This window comes from Ranitomeya variabilis, chromosome 2, assembly GCF_051348905.1.
Source record: "Ranitomeya variabilis isolate aRanVar5 chromosome 2, aRanVar5.hap1, whole genome shotgun sequence".
NCBI lineage: Eukaryota > Metazoa > Chordata > Amphibia > Anura > Dendrobatidae > Ranitomeya > Ranitomeya variabilis.
Genome location: NC_135233.1, coordinates 662167316 through 662188197, shown reverse-complemented (window position 1 = coordinate 662188197; position 20882 = coordinate 662167316). Strand labels below are relative to the sequence as shown.

The 20882-nt window shown below is 42.3% G+C and overlaps 1 protein-coding gene across 8 annotated transcripts in view; it reads right to left on the bottom strand.

Annotated features, from left to right (window-relative positions):
* PHACTR2 (phosphatase and actin regulator 2) overlaps nucleotides 1-20882 on the bottom strand; it is a 302679-nt gene that overhangs the window by 41673 nt on the left and 240124 nt on the right. For all 8 annotated transcript variants that reach the window (XM_077289214.1, XM_077289218.1, XM_077289215.1 and 5 more), the window contains 3 exons: nucleotides 18315-18482; nucleotides 6060-6140; nucleotides 2919-3068 (listed from right to left, as the gene is read on the bottom strand). In XM_077289214.1, coding sequence (XP_077145329.1) covers nucleotides 2919-3068; nucleotides 6060-6140; nucleotides 18315-18482 — 399 coding nt within the window. The remainder of the gene's footprint in view (nucleotides 1-2918; nucleotides 3069-6059; nucleotides 6141-18314; nucleotides 18483-20882) is intronic.

The following is a 20882-nucleotide window of genomic DNA, read 5'->3' as shown; positions in this document are numbered from 1 at the left end:
GCTCCAAAAATATGCCAGACAAAATTGTTGACACCTTTCTCAAAATGTGGTTAAACAACTTTGTTTCAAGCAAGTAAAAGGTGTGGGCAATAGGAAAATCACACCTAAAACCAGATAGAAAGGTGAGGAATTGACTCAGTCTTTGCATTTTGTGTCTGTATGTGCCACACTAAGCATGGAGAAAAGAAAGAGGAGAAGATAACTATCTGAGAACTTGAGATCCAAAATTGTTGAACAATGTGGACAATCTCAAGGTTACAAGTCCATTTTCAGAGATCTTGATGCACCTTTGTCCACAGTGTGTAACATAATAAAGAAGTTTACAACACATGGCACTGTAGTTAATCTCACTGGACATGGATGGCAGAGAAAAATTGTTGAAAGGTTGCAATGCAAGATAGTCTGGATGGTGGATAAGCAACCCCAAGTTCCCAACAAATTCAAGCTGTTCTGCAGGCTCAGGGTGTACAGTGTCAGTGCGAACTATTCATCGACATATGAATTAAATTAAACGCTCTAGCATAAGACCCAGGAGGACCACACTGTTGACACAGACAAATAAAAAAGTTGGACTGCAGTTTGCCAAAATGGACGTAAACTAAAATACTTCTGAGAAAGCGTCTTGTGGACAGATAAGACCAAGATAAAGCTTTTTAGTAAAGCACAAAATTTTACCATTTACCGAAAATTAATGAGGCCTACAAAGAAAAGAACCCAGTACCTACAGTCAAATATGGTGGAGGTTCAAAGATGTTTTGGTTTTTTTGCGGCCTTTGGCACTGAGTACCTTGACTGTGTGCAAGGCACCATAAAATCTGAAGATTACCAAAGGATTTTGAGTAGCAATGTAGTACCCAGAAAGCTAGGTTTGCATCCTAGGTCTTCCAGCAGGACAATGACCCCAAGCATACTTCATGAAGCACCCAGAAATGGATGGAAACAAAGCGCTGGAGAGTTCTGAAGTGGCCAGCAATGAGTCCGGATCTAAATCCCATTGATCACCAGTGGAGAGATCTTAAAATTGCTGTTGGGAGAAGGCACCCTTCAAATATGACCTGGAGCAGTTTGCAATTCCAGTTGAGAGTTGTAAGAAGCTTGTTGATTGTTATAGGAAACTATTTTTTTTCACTTTTTTGTGTTGTTCCAATATACATAAAACGAAATATACATGTGTATAACAAACATGTGAAATTGCAAACATTTTCTGACATAAAGAAGTCATTTTCTGGAACAATTTCAAGGGTGCCAACACATGATTGCATTTTTTTTTATTTAGAAAATCTATCAACATCAGAAGTTTCTGTTCTACAAATCACACAAGGCGGAAGTTTGAGATCAGTGTGTATTTCCTTACAAATCGCAGCAGCTCCTAGAAAAGAAGAAACCAATAACAGTGTTTCTGCTGTACTTGCAATAATGGAAAACAAATCCTCACTTATGTAGATAAAAGGGCTCTAAATGGTGGCTAGTACACCATAAGATGGGAGGATAGGGTTCACTGAAATCATGAACCTCATAAGTAAAGCAGAAGAATCACAAAGCAGCTTACATCAGTCACTAGTTACAGAATATTTCTCAAACTGATCTTCTAAATATAGCTTCTTTCTGCTTAACATTCTTTGCTGAAAAAAGCACGGTCATTTATGGTCAGATACTGTTACAGAGGATTAAAAGGACTCTACATTTTATTAAAATATTTGCATATGGACAGTAATTAGAAGACCCTATAAACAAAAGTGCACGAACAGACCTCTAATCCAGAAAGTGTTCCCTAATGCAGAAGTGACCACATTATACTACGGCTCACTGGGTTTTAATTAAAGATCTTTTTACACTTAACATTTATATCAATTTTATATGCTAGATATAGCTCAATGGCGAGAGTCCAACCCATGGGCCCTTGACAGATCCAAAAAGAAAAGAGATGTTCCGACTCCCACTCTTGTTTGGAATTTGGCAGCAGTCCGATTTAGGAGACACTGAAACAGGCGAATGCCAACTCAGGGCTATATAACTATCCCATGGATAACACTCTGCCAGGTATTGAGAATTTCTAACCCAGTTCTGGAGGGAGGAGTGGATTGTACTTGCAGCCACATTCATATGTCATAATTGTTAATGAGAAAATTGCCTGCAGTTTGTTTAAAAACAAATTGTATTTTACCCACCTACCCCAGGTCCAGTGCTGAAATTTTGTTGCTGCTCTCAGCGTCTGCAGCGATGGCGCTACGCCGTCACCGTCTACCGTTGGGTAGAACCGCTGAGCTGATTGACATGACATCAGCACTGCAGCACTACATACAGCAGATACAGCTGTTAAGACTCAGCACTGGACCCATGGAGGTTGACTAAAGGAAAGATTGTTTCTTTAAAATAAACTGACCCTGGCAGAAAGAGGTTTTCCTTTAATACAGCAGGAATGTTTAGTTAACGCTTGATCTTCTTCCGATGGCCTCCACTTCACCAGCTGTCAGCGACTTATCTGTGTCACTGTCCATGCCGTTATCCCTCCCATCAAAATGGAGCTAAATAGGACCAAAATGTTGGGAGGGCAGGTAGTGAAGGAGGGGTAGGTGAGAAAATAATATGCGGCATTCAGTCAGGAAGACTGATGACTTTACACCATTTAGCATCCATTCTGAAAGATAGTACATGGATAATTACAGTAGCGTGGATGTGGTGGGGTTTTTAAGACAATGCAAATCATTTTTCTATTCAAGCTCCAAACATCTAGATATTGGTCCATCGGGTTTCTCACAACGAGTGGCATTTTTGCACAGGTAAAGGTATTATACACAGCATGTGACATCCCCTGTGAAGGCTCAAATACAACATCAGAGTTACAATACAAAGCTACTATTCAATATTACGTTCCTACAATCCATAAAGGATAGACTTTCATAGTATTATAGTATTACCTTTCTTGTCGTCTTTCCTCTCTTCTACCACAGTTGTCTTTGATGCGATTGCGCCATTTCCAGTTATGGGTTTCTGTTCATTTGACGTCTCCTCACTGATTGGCACGGTATGACCATTTGACGTTCCCATATTTATTGGAACATCACTATCTATAAAAATACAAATATATTTTGGAGATTAGCAACACATGCTATGTTATATTCGAATGCATAGTTTGAAGATGATGTCACGTGTTCACAATTACAGACTATGATGCCCGACTAACAGCGGGTCTTCTGACCCGAAATCAGCAGCCTTACATTTGGTTAGGAGGCTTTTGAGCTCAGGTCAGAAAACGCGGTCCACTATTCGGCTATGAAACAGACGACTGGAAGGAAAATGTAATATCTGCTTCTACACAGATATTACCAGACATTATAGATGATCATAATGTAAAAGATCCTCTCCTCAATAGACTAGAGAATCTCTAGTTAGATAGGTAGACAGTGTAAACTGAATGCCAGGGTTACATGATATGTGCATGAGGCTCACATGGCACCAGGTTTAGTCCTGTTCAGATATCTTATAGATGTATTACATAGGACAAGTCTGGGTCATACCATTTTTCTTATTTTAGACACTGGGAGGGGAATTGATATGAATCATGTATGCAGAATATTATATACATGAATATTGGACAATAGAGAACCCTAACAAACACTTTTTTGGCTCCTCTGCCTTAAGTGACAGTATAAATGCCGTCCGTCAAGCCAGAGTAGGCGGCGCTGAGCGGCGAATGGACCTGGAGTGACGTAGAAATCAGATCTACAGCTTCATTTGCACATCAATTCAAACATTGATTTCTCAGTTATGGAGGAATGGCCTGTAGAGGCAAGGCTGGAGTCACACAATCGTGTAAAAAAAATTGCTCCGATGTTGATCAAGAAAAGTAGGGCGAGTGTCATGCGAGTGCAATGCGATTTTTCTCACCTAGCATCCGTTTGACATCCGTATGCAATGCATTTTTAACATCATCTTTTACATACTGTAATTCTGTGTAAATTAAAGCTAATTTCAAACTAATAAAGCAATATTATATGCAGTGATACATAGATAAAGATAAAAAGAGGCAGCCCTCCAATAATAAACAAAACGTGTGGTTCTATCACAGAATCATTCTCAAGCAAGAGACCCAGCGGCTCTGAACAGCAGTGACATCAGTAACTACAACACTCGTTAGACCGGGGTCACACTATCAGTATTTGGTCAGTATTTTACATCAGTATTAGTAGCCAAAACCTGGAGTGGGTGATAAATCCAGAAGTGGTGACGTGTTTCTATTATACTTTTCCTCTATTTGTTCCACTCCTGGTTTTGGCTACAAATACCGATGTAAAATACTGACCAACTACTGATAGTGTGACCCCGGCCTTAGAGTCATGCTGGCCTCTATGACACTTGGTGACTCTGATGAGTGGTGTAGTTACAGATGTCACCACTGGTCAGAGCTGCAGAGTCTCGTGGGAGCAGGCAACTTTGGTTATGTACTGCAACCATAGGTCACGTCTCACGAGCACTGCCTTTACTGAGACACTGACGTCATCGCTTGTGAGGCATGACCAGGAGTGACCTATGAAGCGTCGTTCTCAGAACAATGCTCCATAGATTGCTGTACCCTATCGGTGGACGACATGGGGACACTATGGATTACATCGGCGCTTCAGGCTTTTTTTATTAATAAATTGGTAAATGATGGACTGTCTCTTGTTTTTATCTCTTTAACTCTCTTTTTAGGTCTTTCAGGTTCTCATTTTGAATACTTCGGATTCGTTGGACTACGTCAGATTTTCATTTTTTTTAAATAAACTGTTGAACAAGATGTGGGGAAGTTTTTTAAAATAAACTATTTTTTCTGCTTGTTTGTTTTTATTTTTTATATCTAGTAATGGGTTAGTAATGGGGATGTCTGATAGACACCTCTCCATTACTAACACCAGGGCTTGAAGCCAGCTGACATTCCAAAGCTGACATCAACCTCAAACTATAAGGGTATGTGTCCACGTTCAGGATTGCATCAGGATTTGGTCAGGATTTTTCATCAGTATCTGTAAGCCAAAACCAGGAGTGGGTGATAAATGCAGAAGTGGTGCATATGTTTCTATTATACTTTTCCTCTAATTGTTCCACTCCTGGTTTTGGCTTACAAATACTGATGAAAAATCCTGACCAAATCCTGAACGTGGACACATACCCTTACCCTAACTGCCACCACACCAAAGCAATCGGGAAAAGCAGGGGCGAAGTGCCAGAATTGGCGCATCTAATGTGGTGGCAATTCTGGGGCAGCTGTGGGCTCATATTTTTAGGATGGGAAGTGCCCAATAACCAGGGACCTTTCCAGCCTGATAATAGAGACCCACAATGGTCTGCTTTACCTTGGCTGGTTATGAAAAATAGGAGGGACCACATGTCTTTTTTAAATTATTCATTTAATAACTGAAATAAGGCTAAACACCCTTTAGTGACACATGAAAGGCACTAAAGGTTGAAGGTTTATTATATGTAGGGGGCTTGTGAAATTATAGGTCTACAGGATATCTATATATTCTATGAATATATCTATTCTATGTATCTATTCTTTTTATCTATTCTGACAGTGAATTTACTGAACTTCCCTGATGAAATGTTGGGTTTCCTTTAAAATTGGATGGCACACACATGGTCTGTGTGCTGTCTGATTTTTTTTCTCACACCCATAGACTTGCATTGGTGAGTGTGATCTGATTCTTGCATCCACTTGCAGCATGCTGCGATTTTTCCCTCAGTCCGATTGGAGCTGAGGAAAAACTTGCAGATGAGCACTGACTCACTGAATAACATTGGTCAGAGTGCAATGCAATGTTTTCTCACATTGCACTTTTCCATATTATACACTTGTATGAGCAAGCCCTCAAGATATTGCTGGACTCGTATTGGAAAGAGCCATTTGCGCATATACATAGTTTTCGTTATCAGTCATTGTATTTGTAGATTATGTTTTTATATGATTTCTCAGAAAATCACATAAGCTGTAATGTCAAAAGAGGCAACAAAAATATTAGCAATAAAAAGCCAAAAATAAAACAAGTCTGTGCTATATGATGAAGTCTGATAAATCTCACCATTGTCTGGAATTTCTTTGAGGACTCCTCTTCTTATAAGTTCATCTCGGCTCTGTCTCATGGATATTTTGCGCTCTAATACTGAGAAAAGACAAGCAAACTACGTGAAGTTCTAGCCAAAAATAAATAAGGAAATCCAAAACAGCTTATTTTGTCAATTGAGGGCTATGGCTGATTCAGACTTATAAATGTCAAATTGTGGTACCTAGTGCAATATACAGTGACTTGAAAAACTATTCAAACTCAGTGAATTTCCAAATTTTTCATGCTACAACCACAAATTTTAATGTTTTTTACTGGGATGTTATGTGATATAACAAAAGTAGCAAGTATTTGTCAAGTTTAGAGGAAACTATGCATGGCTTTCTAAATATTTAAAACATAAATCTGAAAATTGTGAAGTGCATTTGGCTCTCTTCTTGCCACTCTTCCATACAGGCCAAATTTTTGGAGTATACAACTAGTAGTTGTCCTGTGGACAAATTCTCCCACTATAGCTGTATATTTCTGTAGCTCTTCCAGAGTGATCATGAACCTCATGGATTTTTCTACTTCGTGCTATCTGTAGTGCTATGTCCGGCACCCCTACATGGTGTACCCTTCTCCCTCCATGCAGGGACGGTGGCTTACTCACTGCCCCAGCATGGAGGGAGAAGGGTACAGCAGCTGGCGTGCTTCCTGTTTCTGTGCACACCGAAGCTCCCTGATAGGGTATCTAAAGATGCTTGTGGTGAGTGTCATGGAAATGTAGAGGTCTTCAAAAGAATTGTAAACACTAAATGGTTTTATATAGCCTTATTTATAGTCTTGATTAAGCTACCTAATTTTCCATTTTAGACACATTGGAGCAATAATCTCTTCAAGCAGTCATTTGTCAGCATAAAGTCATGGGCCTATGGGTCTGAGACTATGCTACTAACAGAGGGCATGTTGTTATTAGTATCACTATCACAGATTTTATACAGGGTCTTTATTGCCATGGAAACCTTGTATGGATTGAAAAATACAGTATGGGGATGTAGGATGTTGATATTGTCAGTGTCTAAACTTATGGGCCCAAAGCCTAAGGGTATGTGCACACGTTGCAGATTCCACTGCAGATTTTCCAGCGCAGATTCTGCAGATTTTCTGCAGATCTTGTGTATTTTTTGTGCGGATTTTGCCTGTGTTTTTACACCTGTAGATTCCTATTATGGAATGGGTGTAAAAAGCTGCGGAATCCGCACAAAGAATTGACATGCTGCGGAAAATAAACCGCTGCATTTCTGCGCTGAATTTTTCACAGCAGGTCCACTGCGGATTTGGTTTTCCATAGGTTTACATGGTACTGTACACCGCATGGAAAACTGCAGCGGATCCGCAGCCAAATCCGCAACGTGTGCACAAAGCCTAAAACTATTGTGCTGTAGTGATCTCATGATATTTCCTGTTATTGATGCATTCTGTAGGTTAAATCACCATCTACATCTGTTGTACAGTTGGATGATTTTGTGTTGGATATATTAGTATTTCTTTCCACAACAAACTGACTGTGCAGAGCGTATGTCTATGCAAAAATGTGAGCACTTATTAGATTGCGTTGCAGTCCATTTGGCTCCATTTACATTGAATACAAGCATAAAAGAGCAGATTGGCGGCACATGCTGCAAACTAAAAATAAACATTTATTTGGCTATTCCTGTACCTTTGGGTCCCCTATGCCCCTTAATGCCAGCTGACGATATGCACGTTACATATCTTATTCAACCAGTACCTATTTTTTCTATCTCCACTGAACATGCATGGAAAAGTCTCTTTAAGGCTATGTGCCCACATTCAGGAAAGTGTGCAGAATTTTCCAGAGCAAATCCGGACTACTTTCGCAGGAAATCCGCACGAGTATTTTTTGCGTTTTTCTTGCATTTTTCGCGTTTTTTCTGGAGCTTCCCAATGCAATCATATAGCGGCAAATCCGCCCAAAAAAAAAAAAAAAAAAAATCAGCAAAATTAATGAACATGCCGCGTTTTTTCCACGATGCATTTTTATAGCGGAAAAAAAAGCAACGTGCACAAAATGTGCGGAATGCATTAAGGCTATGTGCACACGTTAAGGATTTTTCACATTTTTTTCGCAGTTTTTCCCTGCAAAAACGCTTAAAAAACGCTTACATTAAGCATCCCATCAATTGCATTCAGCAATTTTTGTGCACATGTTGCGTTTTTTTCCACGAAAAAACGTATAGCAGAAAAAAAAAAACACAGCATGTTCATTAATTTTGCGGATTTTTCACGGATTTGCCGCTATATTATTGCACTGGGAACCTCCAGAAAAATCCACGAAAAATCCGCAAACAAAAACGCGAGCGGATTTCCTGAGAAAGTAGTCCGGATTTGCTCAGGAACATTCTGCAAACTTTCCTGAACGTGTGCATATAACCTAAAAATGATGGGATGCTTAATGTAAGCGTTTTTAAAGCGGAAAACCGCTGAAAAAACGCAAAAAATCCGGAAAGTATGCACATAGCCTTAGTCACTTATTTTTTGAGTAAAAAAGGTCAGGAATGGTAAAAACCCACATGCACCAGTGTTTTCTCCAGACATTGCTGTTTAGGGAGTGTGGAAAAACACATTAGATTCTCAACTGTTCCTGCAAAAATGAATTGCTTGGGTCGACTTTTAAAGTACACTGAACACAAATATAAAATACAACACTTGTTTTTGCTCCCATTTTTCATGAGCTGAACCCAAAGATCTAAGACTTTTCTATGTACACAAAAGGCCTTTTTCTCTCAATTATTGTTCACAAGTTTGTCTAATTCTGTGTTAGTGAGCACTTCTCCTTTGCCCAGATAATCCATCCACCTCACAGGTGTGGCATATCAAGATGCTGATTAGGCAGCATGGTTATTGCACAGGAATGTATTTAGGCTGGCCACAATAAAAGGCCCTCTAAAATGTGCAGTTTTAATCACATAGCATAATGCCACAGATGTCCCAAGTTTTCAGGGAGTGTGCAACTGGCATGCTGGCTGCAGGAATATCCACCAGAGCTTTTAACCGTGAATTGAATGTTCATTTCTCTATCAATTGTCTCTTCAGAGAGGAAGAGGACTTGAACTCTAATGCCAACAATTGGAAGTAGCAATCCTACAAGTCAATATCGACCGTTTAACGATCCTGGTCACATGACTTAGGATAAAAGCCAAACCAGAATCACAATTGGCAGACACGTTGTTTCGGGGTATTGCCCCTTGTCAGTGCAAAGAATGAGATCTGATTTGGCTATGTGAGAGGCTAAGGTCTCTTTCACAATTCCGTTTTTTACAATCAGTCACAATCCGTCAAAATGTTGAAAACATGGATCCTGTGCAGACTGTAAAAAACAGGTGCACAGGGTCTGTTTTTTGACGGATCCGTCGAGGCTATGTGCACACGTTGTGTATGTGTCTTCGCCGTGTTTTTTCGCTGTGAAAACGCATACACAACACAACCCAGGTAAAAAATAAAAAAAAAATAAAAAATCGTGATATTCTTACCTTCCGGAGTCCCCCCACAGCTTTCCCGATGCTTGCGATGCTGCCAGCAGCTCCCATTCCCAGTAATGCCTTGCAAGCAATGACCTGTGAAGACCGCAACGTCATCGGGTCATTTCGCAAGGCATTACTGTGAACGGGAGCTGCCGGCAGCATCGCGAAGGACACGGGAAGGCTGCGGGGGACGCCGGAAGGTAAGAATGTCACGATTTTTTTTTTTTTTTATTATTTTTAAACGTTATATCTTTTTACTATTGATGCTGCATAGGCAGCATCAATTGTAAAAAGAGAGCGAGAGAATTTCCCTGATGGAAAATTTTTCCTCGCATGCTCAATTTCAAAAGACGGCATCCATCGCTGGATTCCTGCTTTTGACAGTCAGCGACAGATCCTGCATCTATAGGCTTCCATTATAGCCAACGACGGACAGCGCAGGATCCGTTGCTGAGCGATTTTCTGACCTACAGAAAAAGCGTTCCTCTGTGCGTTGCCTCCGTCCGACGGACAGCAATTTTCCGACAGATTCAGTGAACGACGGATGAAACGGAAGGCTAATACAAGTCTATGAGAAAAAAACGGATCCAGCAGAAACATTTGCTGGATCCGTTTTGTTCACAAAAAGACGCATTGTGACGGAAAAAGAAAGACGGAAGTGTGAAAGAGGGCTAAGACTGGGATCTAAGGCATAAGGTTTCTCCTTGTGAAGAATGACAAGTAAGATCTTGCACGCCGGTTTAAGTAGACTTAAATACCTTGCATGCTCCTGTGGGAAATTAAATATGCAAATTGTCTCTTCAGGAGGAAGAGGACTTGAACTCTAGTGCTACCTATAGGAAGTAGTAATCCTACAAGTCGATATCAACCCTTTAACGAGCCTTGCAATTATGACTTTGGATAAAAGCCAAACCAGAACCTCAATTTGTAGACAGTGTTTTTAGCCCATTTAGATCACCAAAGGCAGAGTCAATGCAATATGGGACATCATGGTTTCTCAATTATGCATGTCCCTAACACTAAACTGGCCCTACAGACAAATTGACTTCAGCCCTTACCAGGGCTGTCCATAGCTGACCCTTTGGCAAATAAGGCCCTAATGATTTCCCAAGAAGCCTACCAATGCATTTCATCTCCTCGGAATTATCAGGGGAATTACTTCAGATATCACAGTCCATAGGGTATTCAGATCCGTGCCAATAGTCCAGATTACTGTATCCTTTCATCTGGGGTGTAGTCTCTCAAATAAGAATGCCTTTTATAACCATTTTTTTTTTAAGTTAAAAGTTTAGATCCTCAACTATTTATACACATAAATGTTAACAGGTGTGGCACCCCATATCATTAACTTTGTCTAAGGATCCTTGATGGCTTATTGAATGTATTGATCTCAAAACAGTTAGTTTGGGCTCTGAGGTATTGCCCTTTGGAGATACTTCTTTTAAGGGGTTAGGGGTGGCTGCTTTCCCACCTCAGTTGGGAGTTGGCTGAAGTGGGTTTTCTATACATGTTGGTCTCAAGTTCCTCATTGTCTTTTTTGGAGATCATTACATCCAAAAATTCTAAATGTGATTGACTTACTTCAGATGTAAAAAATAGAATTATTCTTACCGTTAATTCGGTTTCTAGGAACCTTCCACGACGGCATATGGAGGTTGTCTCTTTGCCCTAATGGGGAACAGGAAACACAGAGGTTAAAAGGACCTCCCACCTCCCACTTGCCAGTGACTTACAACTGAGACCATTGCACTGGTTTACCTTTAAAATCCCAGAACTAATTCAGGAATATATATCGGGTGGGAAATTAGTGCCGTCGTGGAAGGTTCCTAGAAACCGAATTAACGGTAAGAATAATTCTATTTTCTCTAGTCACCTTCCACGACGGCATATGGAGGAATACCAACTAATTTTGGCACTAGGGAGGGACAACGGCCTGGAGTACTTTGCGGCCGAAGGCTAAGTCCTTGTTGGACAATACATCTAGTCTGTAATGTTTAGAGAAAGTATGGAGTGAAGACCACGTTGCTGCCCTGCAAATCTGCTCCGGAGATGCGCCTGCTCTTTCTGCCCAGGAAACCGATGTGGATCTTGTTGAATGGGCTTTGATACCTACTGGAGGTAACTTGTTTTGAGCGAGATAGGCTTCCGTAATAGCCTTCTTGATCCATGTAGCGATGGTACTTTTGGATACCTTTTTCCCCTTGTTTTGTCCTGAGAGATGGATAAACAGGTTATGATCAATTCGGAATGTACTGGTGTGATCCAAGTATTGTAAAAGAATACGTCGAACATCCAAGGTGTTGAATCTTCTTTCTTCCGAGTTTGCTGGATTGTGGCAAAAGGTTGGTAGAAAAATCTCTTGAGAACGGTGGAAGTCAGAGATAACCTTCGGAAGAAAGGACGGATCAAGACGAAGCACAATTGAATCATCTCTTACCAGGAGATAAGGTTCTCGTGTAGACAAGGCCTGTAATTCACCAATTCTTCTGGCTGAAGTAATGGCAACCAAGAACACGGCTTTATAGGCTAGGTTTTGTGGAGAACAAGATGATAGTGGTTCAAAGGGTGGGCCTGTCAGACCCTGGAGAACTATATTGAGATCCCATGGGGGAACTATGACCTGTTTTCTAGGATTCATTCTAGTAGCCGATGTCATGAACCTTTTAATCCAGCGATGACTCGCTAAATCTTGATCAAAGACCGCGCTAAGTGCAGAGACCTGGACCTTGAGGGTACTAGGCCTGAGACCTATTTCCAAGCCTTTTTGCAAAAAGTCCAATATAACGGGTATATTAGGCTTGAGGGGGTCTGGAAGGTTAGGCAGACAGAATGAAGAAAACTTTTTCCAGATCTTGTTGTAGATGGCGTTGGTCACTGGTTTTCTCGATTTTTGTAGGGTAGCTATGACAGGAATTGATAGTCCTTTAGCTCTTAAAACCTGGGTTTCAGCAACCACGCCGCCAAGCTCCACTTCTGAGGGTCTGGGTGGAGAATGGGACCCTGAGAAAGAAGATCGTGTTTTATCGGCAACATTACTGGTCCATCCACTTGTAGTTGGGTAATTAGGTTGAACCAACTCCTTTTGGGCCACAATGGAGCTATCAGGATAGTTGGAGTCCTTTCTAGGCGTATCTTCCGTAGAACCTTGGCAAGGATGGGGATTGGCGGAAAAGCATAAGCTAGATGAAACGGCCAATCTTGGGTTAAAGCATCCAACCCCCTGGGATTGCCTCTCGGGTTCAGGGAAAAAAAGGTTTCGACCTTTGCGTTCTGGTGAGAGGCAAAGAGGTCGACATCTGGATGACCCCATCTGTGAACCAGCATGCTGAATATTTGAGGATCCAGGCTCCACTCGCCAGGATGGATTTCCTGGCGGCTTAGGTAGTCTGCCTGAATATTTGTAGTTCCCTTGAGGTGGATTGCCGTCAGGGATAATAAGTGCTTTTCGGCCCAAGAAAAGATTCGAGCGGAGATTTTTATTAGACTGAGGGTTCTTGTACTGCCCTGGTGCCTGATATGGGCCACCGTGGTCATGTTGTCCGAGTATATCTGTACATGTTGACCCGAAATCTGATGACTTGCCGCTAGTAGAGTCTCTTCCACAGCCTTGAGCTCCCTGAAATTTGATGATTTCTCGGAAATCGATTGGCTCCACTGGCCCTGATAGGGGACATGGTTCACTATGGCTCCCCAGCCTCTCTTGCTGGCATCTGTTTTGATGGTGGTTAGAGGAGACTGAATCCAGCATACCCCTTTCAGAAGGTTCCTGGGCTTCATCCACCATGTTAAAGAAGCTTTCACTCTGCCCGGAGTGTGGATCCTCTTGGCAAGAGTGCCAGGTTGACCATCCCAATTGTGAAGAATGTGGGCTTGTAGAGTCCTTGAGTGAGCTTGAGCCCAAGCCACCGACTGTATGCAGGCTGTCATGGAACCCAACAGCGACATTCCCTCTCGCAGAGTAGGAGATCTCGTTTCTTTGAACTTCCTGACTTTTGTTAGTAGGGGAAGTCTGTGATCGTCTGGGAGGAAGGACATTTGTTTTGCTGAGTCCAGCATTACTCCCAGAAATCTCCTGGTTTTTGCAGGTTGAAGATGAGATTTTTGTAGGTTCGGAATCCAACCTAGAGATCTCAGAATGTCTAGAGTGGTAGAGACATGTGCTATCAGGGTTATCTCGGTGGAAGCTACTATCAGAAGATCGTCCAGATGGGGCACTATACAGACACCTTGCTTTCGGATAAATGACACTACTTCGGCCATCACCTTGGAGAACACCCTCGGTGCTGATGAAATGCCGAAGGGAAGGACTCCAAACTGATAGTGCTCCACCCGATGATTCCCCTGTATCGCAAACCTGAGATATTTTCTGTGTCTCGGGTGAATAGGGATGTGGAAATACGCATCCTTGAGATCGATGGTAGCCATAAAAGAGTGATGTTCTATCAGAGGAATCGCAGATCTTACGGACTCCATCTTGAACTTGCGATATTTCACGTGCTGGTTCAGACCCTTTAAGTTTATAATAATCCGGACGTCTCCTGAAGGTTTGGGAACCAGGAAGAGTCGGGAGTAGTGTCCTTTCCCCCACTCTGATTGTGGGACTGGGGAAATTACATTTGATCTGATAAGGTCTTTGAGACCTAAGGACAATAGACTGCGATCCCTTGATGATGGAAGGGAAGTGACTTTTAGACCCTGAGGTGGGGGAGAAATTAACTCTATTAACAGGCCGTCTCTGATGACATTGAGAACCCAGTGGGAGCTGGTAATATCCTCCCACTGAACCACATATTTCGAGAGTCTTCCCCCCACCGGGTCGGAGTCATTGTTTGTCCTGCTGGGATTGTTGCTGCTGCTGCTGTTGCGGGACAAAGATATTCTTTCCCCTGCCCTTTGCGTAGCTCCACCTGCCGGTTTTTCCTTTGCCTCTTGCTTGAGAGGGCTGAGGTTGTGGGCCACGAAAAAAACGTTTCCTAGGCTGTTTTTGCTCAGGGAGCGCCTTCTTTTTGTCGGTGGCTTTATCGAGAATATCGTCTAGGGCAGGACCAAAGACGTAGTCTCCTTTGAAAGGTATGGTGCAGAGCTTAGACTTAGAGGTGATATCCCCACTCCAGAGCTTAAGCCAGAGGGCTCTTCTGGCAGAGTTGGAAAGTACGAGGGATCTGGCGGCGACTCTTACAGACTCCAGAGAAGCGTCCGCCAAATACCCTGTAGCTTTATGCAGAATGGGTAGGGAATCCAATATCTCGCCTCTTGAGGTACCTTGAGATATGTGATTCTCTAATTTCTCAAGCCAGCAGGAGAGGGCTCTTGCCACACAGGTGGAGGCGACGTTAGCCTTAAGGACAGCTGCAGAAGTTTCCCATGATTTTCTGAGGAGACTTTCGATCTTTCTATCCATGGGATCCTTCAATTGAGAAGAATCCTCAAAGGGGAGTGCGGTTCACTTGGCGACTCTAGCCACTTGCACATCGACCTTGGGAATATCTAATTTAAGGTCATCCTCAAGCAGAAATCTGTGCTTCATTTCTGAAGGGGTACTAAGACGCCTCTCAGGTAGTTCCCATTCCTGATTAATCATATTAGTGATATTGGCATGAACTGGGAAGCCCACTCTCTTCTCCGATGAAAGACCACCGAACATCTGATCCTGTATGGACTGCGGTACAGGTTCCTCTTCTAGTCCCATGGTATTACGGACAGCAGAGACTAGATCCTCAATATAGTCTGAGGAGAAAAGGTACTTCCTGACCTCAGCTTTAGGGGATACTGGATCCTCCCAGCCAACAGATGAGGCATGAGAGAGGTCCGAATCAGAGTCGGATTCCACAACCTGAATTTTCCTCTTCTTAGTCGGGGAATGAGGTTGTGGCTGCGGAGATGGAGGTGGGGGTGGAGGTGTAAAGGCTGCCAGAGAAGATTGTACCTCCTGTTTTACTAATGAGCGAATCTCATCCAATAGTGATGGCTGCTCAGCTCTTATTATCTTGTCCGTACATGACTGACAAAGTTTCTTGTCCCAGTTAGGAGGACATTTAGTGGAACAGATAGGGCACTTCTTTCTATAGGCACCTTTAGGGGCAGGTTTTTCTCCCTGAAATATATAAAGGGAGAGAGGGGTGAGGACTTCTACCCCCTGCTACACTCCTCCCGGATCCCATCCCTGCGAACACTTACAGAGGCAGGGGTGGCGCTGGGCTCCGCAGATACGGGGCATGAAGAACCTTCCATACTGAAGGAGATAGCCTTACCTCAGTGGTGGTTCAGCAGGCTTTTATGGACGCCGTCCAAGCAGCTGCTCCAGCGATTAATCCCCCTCCCCCTCCAGAATCCAGGTGAGGGAGCTGTGCGGTCCGACACGCCGGCCGGCGAAACCCGGAAGTACCGGCTTCTGGATGCATAAAGAAACCGGAAGTGACGCGCGAGAGCCGCTGACGTCACTTCCGGAACGCCGAGCCGACAACATGGAGGAGGAGGACGCCGGGCAGCTCCAGGAGGAGCCCGGTTAGGGAACCCCGGCCTGCTTTGCCCTCGTGGGGGCGCGGGAAGGCCGGGCGGGGGTCCCGAGGCCCTGCAAGCAGGAACGACGGGAGCAGCATGAGAAGGAGGCCAGAGGCGACCATCTGCTGCCCGGCTAAACAGGCAGCGCCTGCAAGGTACCGTAGCCACCGGCCACTACAGCACATGAGGAAACCTCTACCTGTCCCATGGGGAACAGGAAAGACACTGGCAAGTGGGAGGTGGGAGGTCCTTTTAACCTCTGTGTTTCCTGTTCCCCATTAGGGCAAAGAGACAACCTCCATATGCCGTCGTGGAAGGTGACTAGAGAAAACAGCTCTATGTTGTTTTTGTTCAGATTCTTGACAAATTTATTAAATTCATCTATTGAGCCAATCCAGATAACAAAAATGTCATCAATGTAACGTATCCACATTTCTATCTTATCAGTGAGGCCATCAGAGTCATGGTCATTGTTGAAAACCCAGGTCTCTTCCCACCACCCCAGGAACAAGCTGGCATATGTGGAGGCCCCCACAGCTGTGCGCCTTAGTAAAGATGAGCAAACTTGTTTGCCAATCTTTATTTCAGAATGAATACTTGCATATTCCAATTCATGGTGGGATTTCTGAGCATTTTCCTAAAAATCGGCAAAATTCGGCCAAAGTTCGGTAAATGATCCACAAATGCTTTTGTTAGGACTTTAACTAGGATAATGGTGCTGCTTGATGAGAGGGAGGGGGACGTGTTTGATGAAAGGAGTGGGTGGGGACAGGTCAAAGGAGCGGCGGACTGTTATTCTTTTTTTTACTAACTTAATGTTAGGAGATTCTGGCAGCCAAGCAGGGCACAGAAACCATCCACCACATCTAGACACAAGGGCTTGTGCCATTGGCTGCCAAAGTCACATGTCCCTCTCCATATAAAAAGCGGACATGTGCCTTTGGAGGTATTTTGTGAGTAACAGTGTAGTGAGACTGCTGCTGCAAGTAGTCAAGACAGTTAGCTAGGCGGTTTATTCTCAGCTAGATCAGATAGGCAGGATCCTGTGTTAAATCAACCTTACAGCATATATATCTGGAGTGCCAATTCTGTGGTGTAGCCCCAAGTCGCTACTTCAGCATATAAATCCATAGAGCTGCTGATTCTGTGGTACAGCGACCAGTCGCCACTTCAGCATATAAAGCCATAGTTCTGCTGATTCTGTGATACAATGACCAGTTTTCCCTTCAGCATATCAATCCATTTTGCTAATTGTGTGGTCCAGCCCCCAGTCCACATTTCAGCATCTAAATCCTCTGTGCTAATTCTGTGGCCCAGCCACACTATCTCAGCAAATAAATACTGATTGTTAATTTAGTGACAGGTGACTGACAGGTCTAGGCCTAAGGTTGTGAAGCAGCTGGTTAAAAGAAGGGAAAAGTACATCCAACATGAGTGGGAAAAAGCGAGATTGTGGTGGAAGGGGTATAGGCGTGGTGTTTGAGGTGTACGTGGGGTAGGTGGTAATGTTGCTGAAAGCTCTACTGTACAAATACTGGCAAGTCCTATCCAAAGACAACTGACAAATTCTGTTACTGGACGGGCTGCTCGTTTCACTTTCTTTGGCAGCCAGCCGCACAGCGGTATGCCTTGTGGATCTTTTTTTGAAAACTGGAGAGTTGGGTCTCCATCTGGTGGGTTGCTTGTAGAGGAAGAGATCTTAGAGCACCAGACCTACACCTGTCACTCATCTACCTCTTACTGATCAATTTGTAAGCCAGAAATGCTGGGCCAGGCCCTGTCCCATCCATCCATGCTGCACCATTATAAAATGTCTACTGTGGATCAATAGATGTCACATTTCCTGGTGTTTGCCCCTAATTTTTGAAAATGTTTTGACTCCAAGTTGGGTCTCCTATATGTGTGCTGCCTGAATTTGGTAGGGCTTCTTCCAACACAGCAGGCATACACCGATTTGTGTAGCGGAATGTCTCTAAAAATAAGAGCAGAACAGCGCTGGATACTGGAGAAGGTGGTGATAGGTAAGCATATTAACACACACTAGATACACATATACACAGATTTAATAGAGAAAAATCTTCATCAAAATACTTATTTAAAAGATAATTCTTTCATGGCTGATAAAGTTCAATTTGCTGGTGCAGGAAACGTGCTAAAGTTTGGGTAATTTATATTGATTAGTACACACATTAAGGTTTTTAGTAAGGCAAGCAGACATAACACTCACAACAAAAACTATAACCCCTACCTGCAGAGGTCTCGCGGAATTTTTCACTAGCCTTCTTCTTTCTCCATTTCCAAGGCTTAAATATTTTGCCTATGGATGAAAGTCGTCCTTTCCTCTTCAGAGGAGGTGATTGGGTTCCTGTGTTTGGAGCATCACAGTTTGCAATTGAAGCTTTGTCCAACCCATCAACTGTAAGGGAAAAAAAAAAAAAAAAAGGATTAGAAAGCCATGGCATGATAAATTTATCCAGTCAGAATAAACCAAGTAGACATTTTATGCAGGAAGAAAAACCTTATAAACCTATTAATAAACTTGGCAAAGTACAAAAAAAGTACAAAAATACCAAGAAATATTTTTATTTAAAATAATTAAAATTTTATTAATCACAAAAAAATTATAGAAATTTCATTAAAAAAAATCAACCACAATAACAAAAGGGAAATAGGTCACCTTACACAAAATAAGTCAAATAAATACATTCTTAAAAAATTAATAATATTAATCAGCTAAACAAAATAATGTGTAAACAAAGACCCCGACAAGTAACTGGAAAAAAACAGCGGTAACAAGAAATTAATTACGGTAATGACTAGAATAAATCTTGATAACCATTAAAGTGCAACCGTGCAGGGATTCCTTATCCACCAGGGACCACCATGTTGGCAAAGTCAGAGTGACAGACCACACTGCCCAGTACTCTGACGTGTGTATCACATTAGCTTCATCAGGGGGTACTAAAAAAAGATCTATTCACCTCAAGGCAAAAATAACTGTACACGGAAAAACATTGTAAGGTGTTAACTGTTTTATTGCCATTTGTCTTTTACATTGTCTATTATAACTGATACGGACAGGGCTTTTCTTAGCAAGCCTCTTTAGGTTGAAGTCACATATATAGTTTTCTGAGCCCAAGCTGGAAGTGAATACAGAAGGAAGAGGTTGGTCAACAAACAACAACTATCACTTCTTCACAGGACATACTGGTAAACGTATCATCTCTGCGGGTCCCACAGACGGCGCTTCCAACAATCAAAAGATCAAAAGTTCCTGTATACACAGTCTGAATGGTAAAATATGTAAACTATTCCACTGCTATATTAATTATCTATAGGACTGATGGAGATACAGTGCTTGGTTACATCTGTCAATAACATAGTCATTGAATAATATGGTAGTGCACATGTGACCACTGTTCCCGATGAAAAGGAACACTCATGACTACTAAATTTGTGATTGCTGGGGATACCAGAGGTGGGCATTTTAATTTTAAACAACCTACGGTAATTACAATGGTGTCAAATCCCAAAAGTAGTAAAACCTCATCAATGATCAAAAGGTTACCTTGGTCCACTGACAATCTAGGTTCCAGTGATCATGTGGTTACACAATACATGACTGCTGCAGCCATTCATTGGCAGCAGTTAGGACCTCAGCGGTGCTGACACAACCCTGATACAGCCAGCAACTGCCTGCACGGTCACATGTCATGTCGACAAATCATCACCCAAGATGGAAAAACAGTACATGGTGGGGGACCAAGGAAGCATGGCATAAGAAGAGAAAGGGATTGGAGAGCATGCTTGAAAAAGACCTATGGCTGGTCGAAACGCCGTATTTATGGCTAAATAAATGTAACCTTAAAGTTTTTTTTCACCTAAATTGGATGCTGTCTCTTTCTTCTCTTAAAAAATAATTGTGTGTACACTATGAGGAGATTTTGATAAACTTGGTGCATCTTATAATATACTTCTGTCTAGAAATGTAGCTCCACTTTTTATGCCCACCTATTATACTGGAGTAAGTCATACATCTTGCTTAAACCTTATTTCCAAAGCTAATTTTGCCTACTTTTTCTAAAAAGAAAAAAAAAAAAAAAAAAAAAAGGGTCAGAGCTCCATAAACTCACAAAAAGGTTTTTTTTTTCTTTAAGCAAAACTGGAAACATTTTAAAGATAAAAAGAAGTGTTGAATAAGCCTTGTTAAATCCCCCCTTCCACATATCCAGCTACAATTAAGAATAAGCCAAACAGCATCATGTAGATTTTTGCTAAAATTTGATATTAATTCAGTGTAAAGTCTTAAAATGTATCCAATCCATGTATTTATTACAATTAAGTAAATATACGCATTCATGCCCTGTAACCTTTGATTAGTGGCTATTGTCACATCAAAAATTCTTTGCTCAGATGTCAATATTCAAGAGAAACCCCAGAAGAACCACAAAGACAGGCAGGAAAGTCACGGTTTTACCACAACTTGTATAAATGGAACATATCAGCCCATCGCTCCCTTTGACTTGCCACCAACTTTATGAAGAGGAAATACAGCCCACTTGCTTTTTGTAGGATTTGGGCTTTATCACTTGCCTCCCAGACCTTCCTGTATGATTTACTGCTCTGCCCTTTACACTGTGAAGGGAGGACTGGTTCCCGTAGCTGCACATTTGGAGAAGGCGCTGACAAAAACTTGTGTGATAACATTTAGAGAGTAGAAAAATATAGAGGGGGCGAGTCCGCTCACCAGAAATAAGTACACCTGTATTCCTAGGCGAGGACTGTTCGCGCTGAGCCGCCCAAGCCAGAGCTGCAG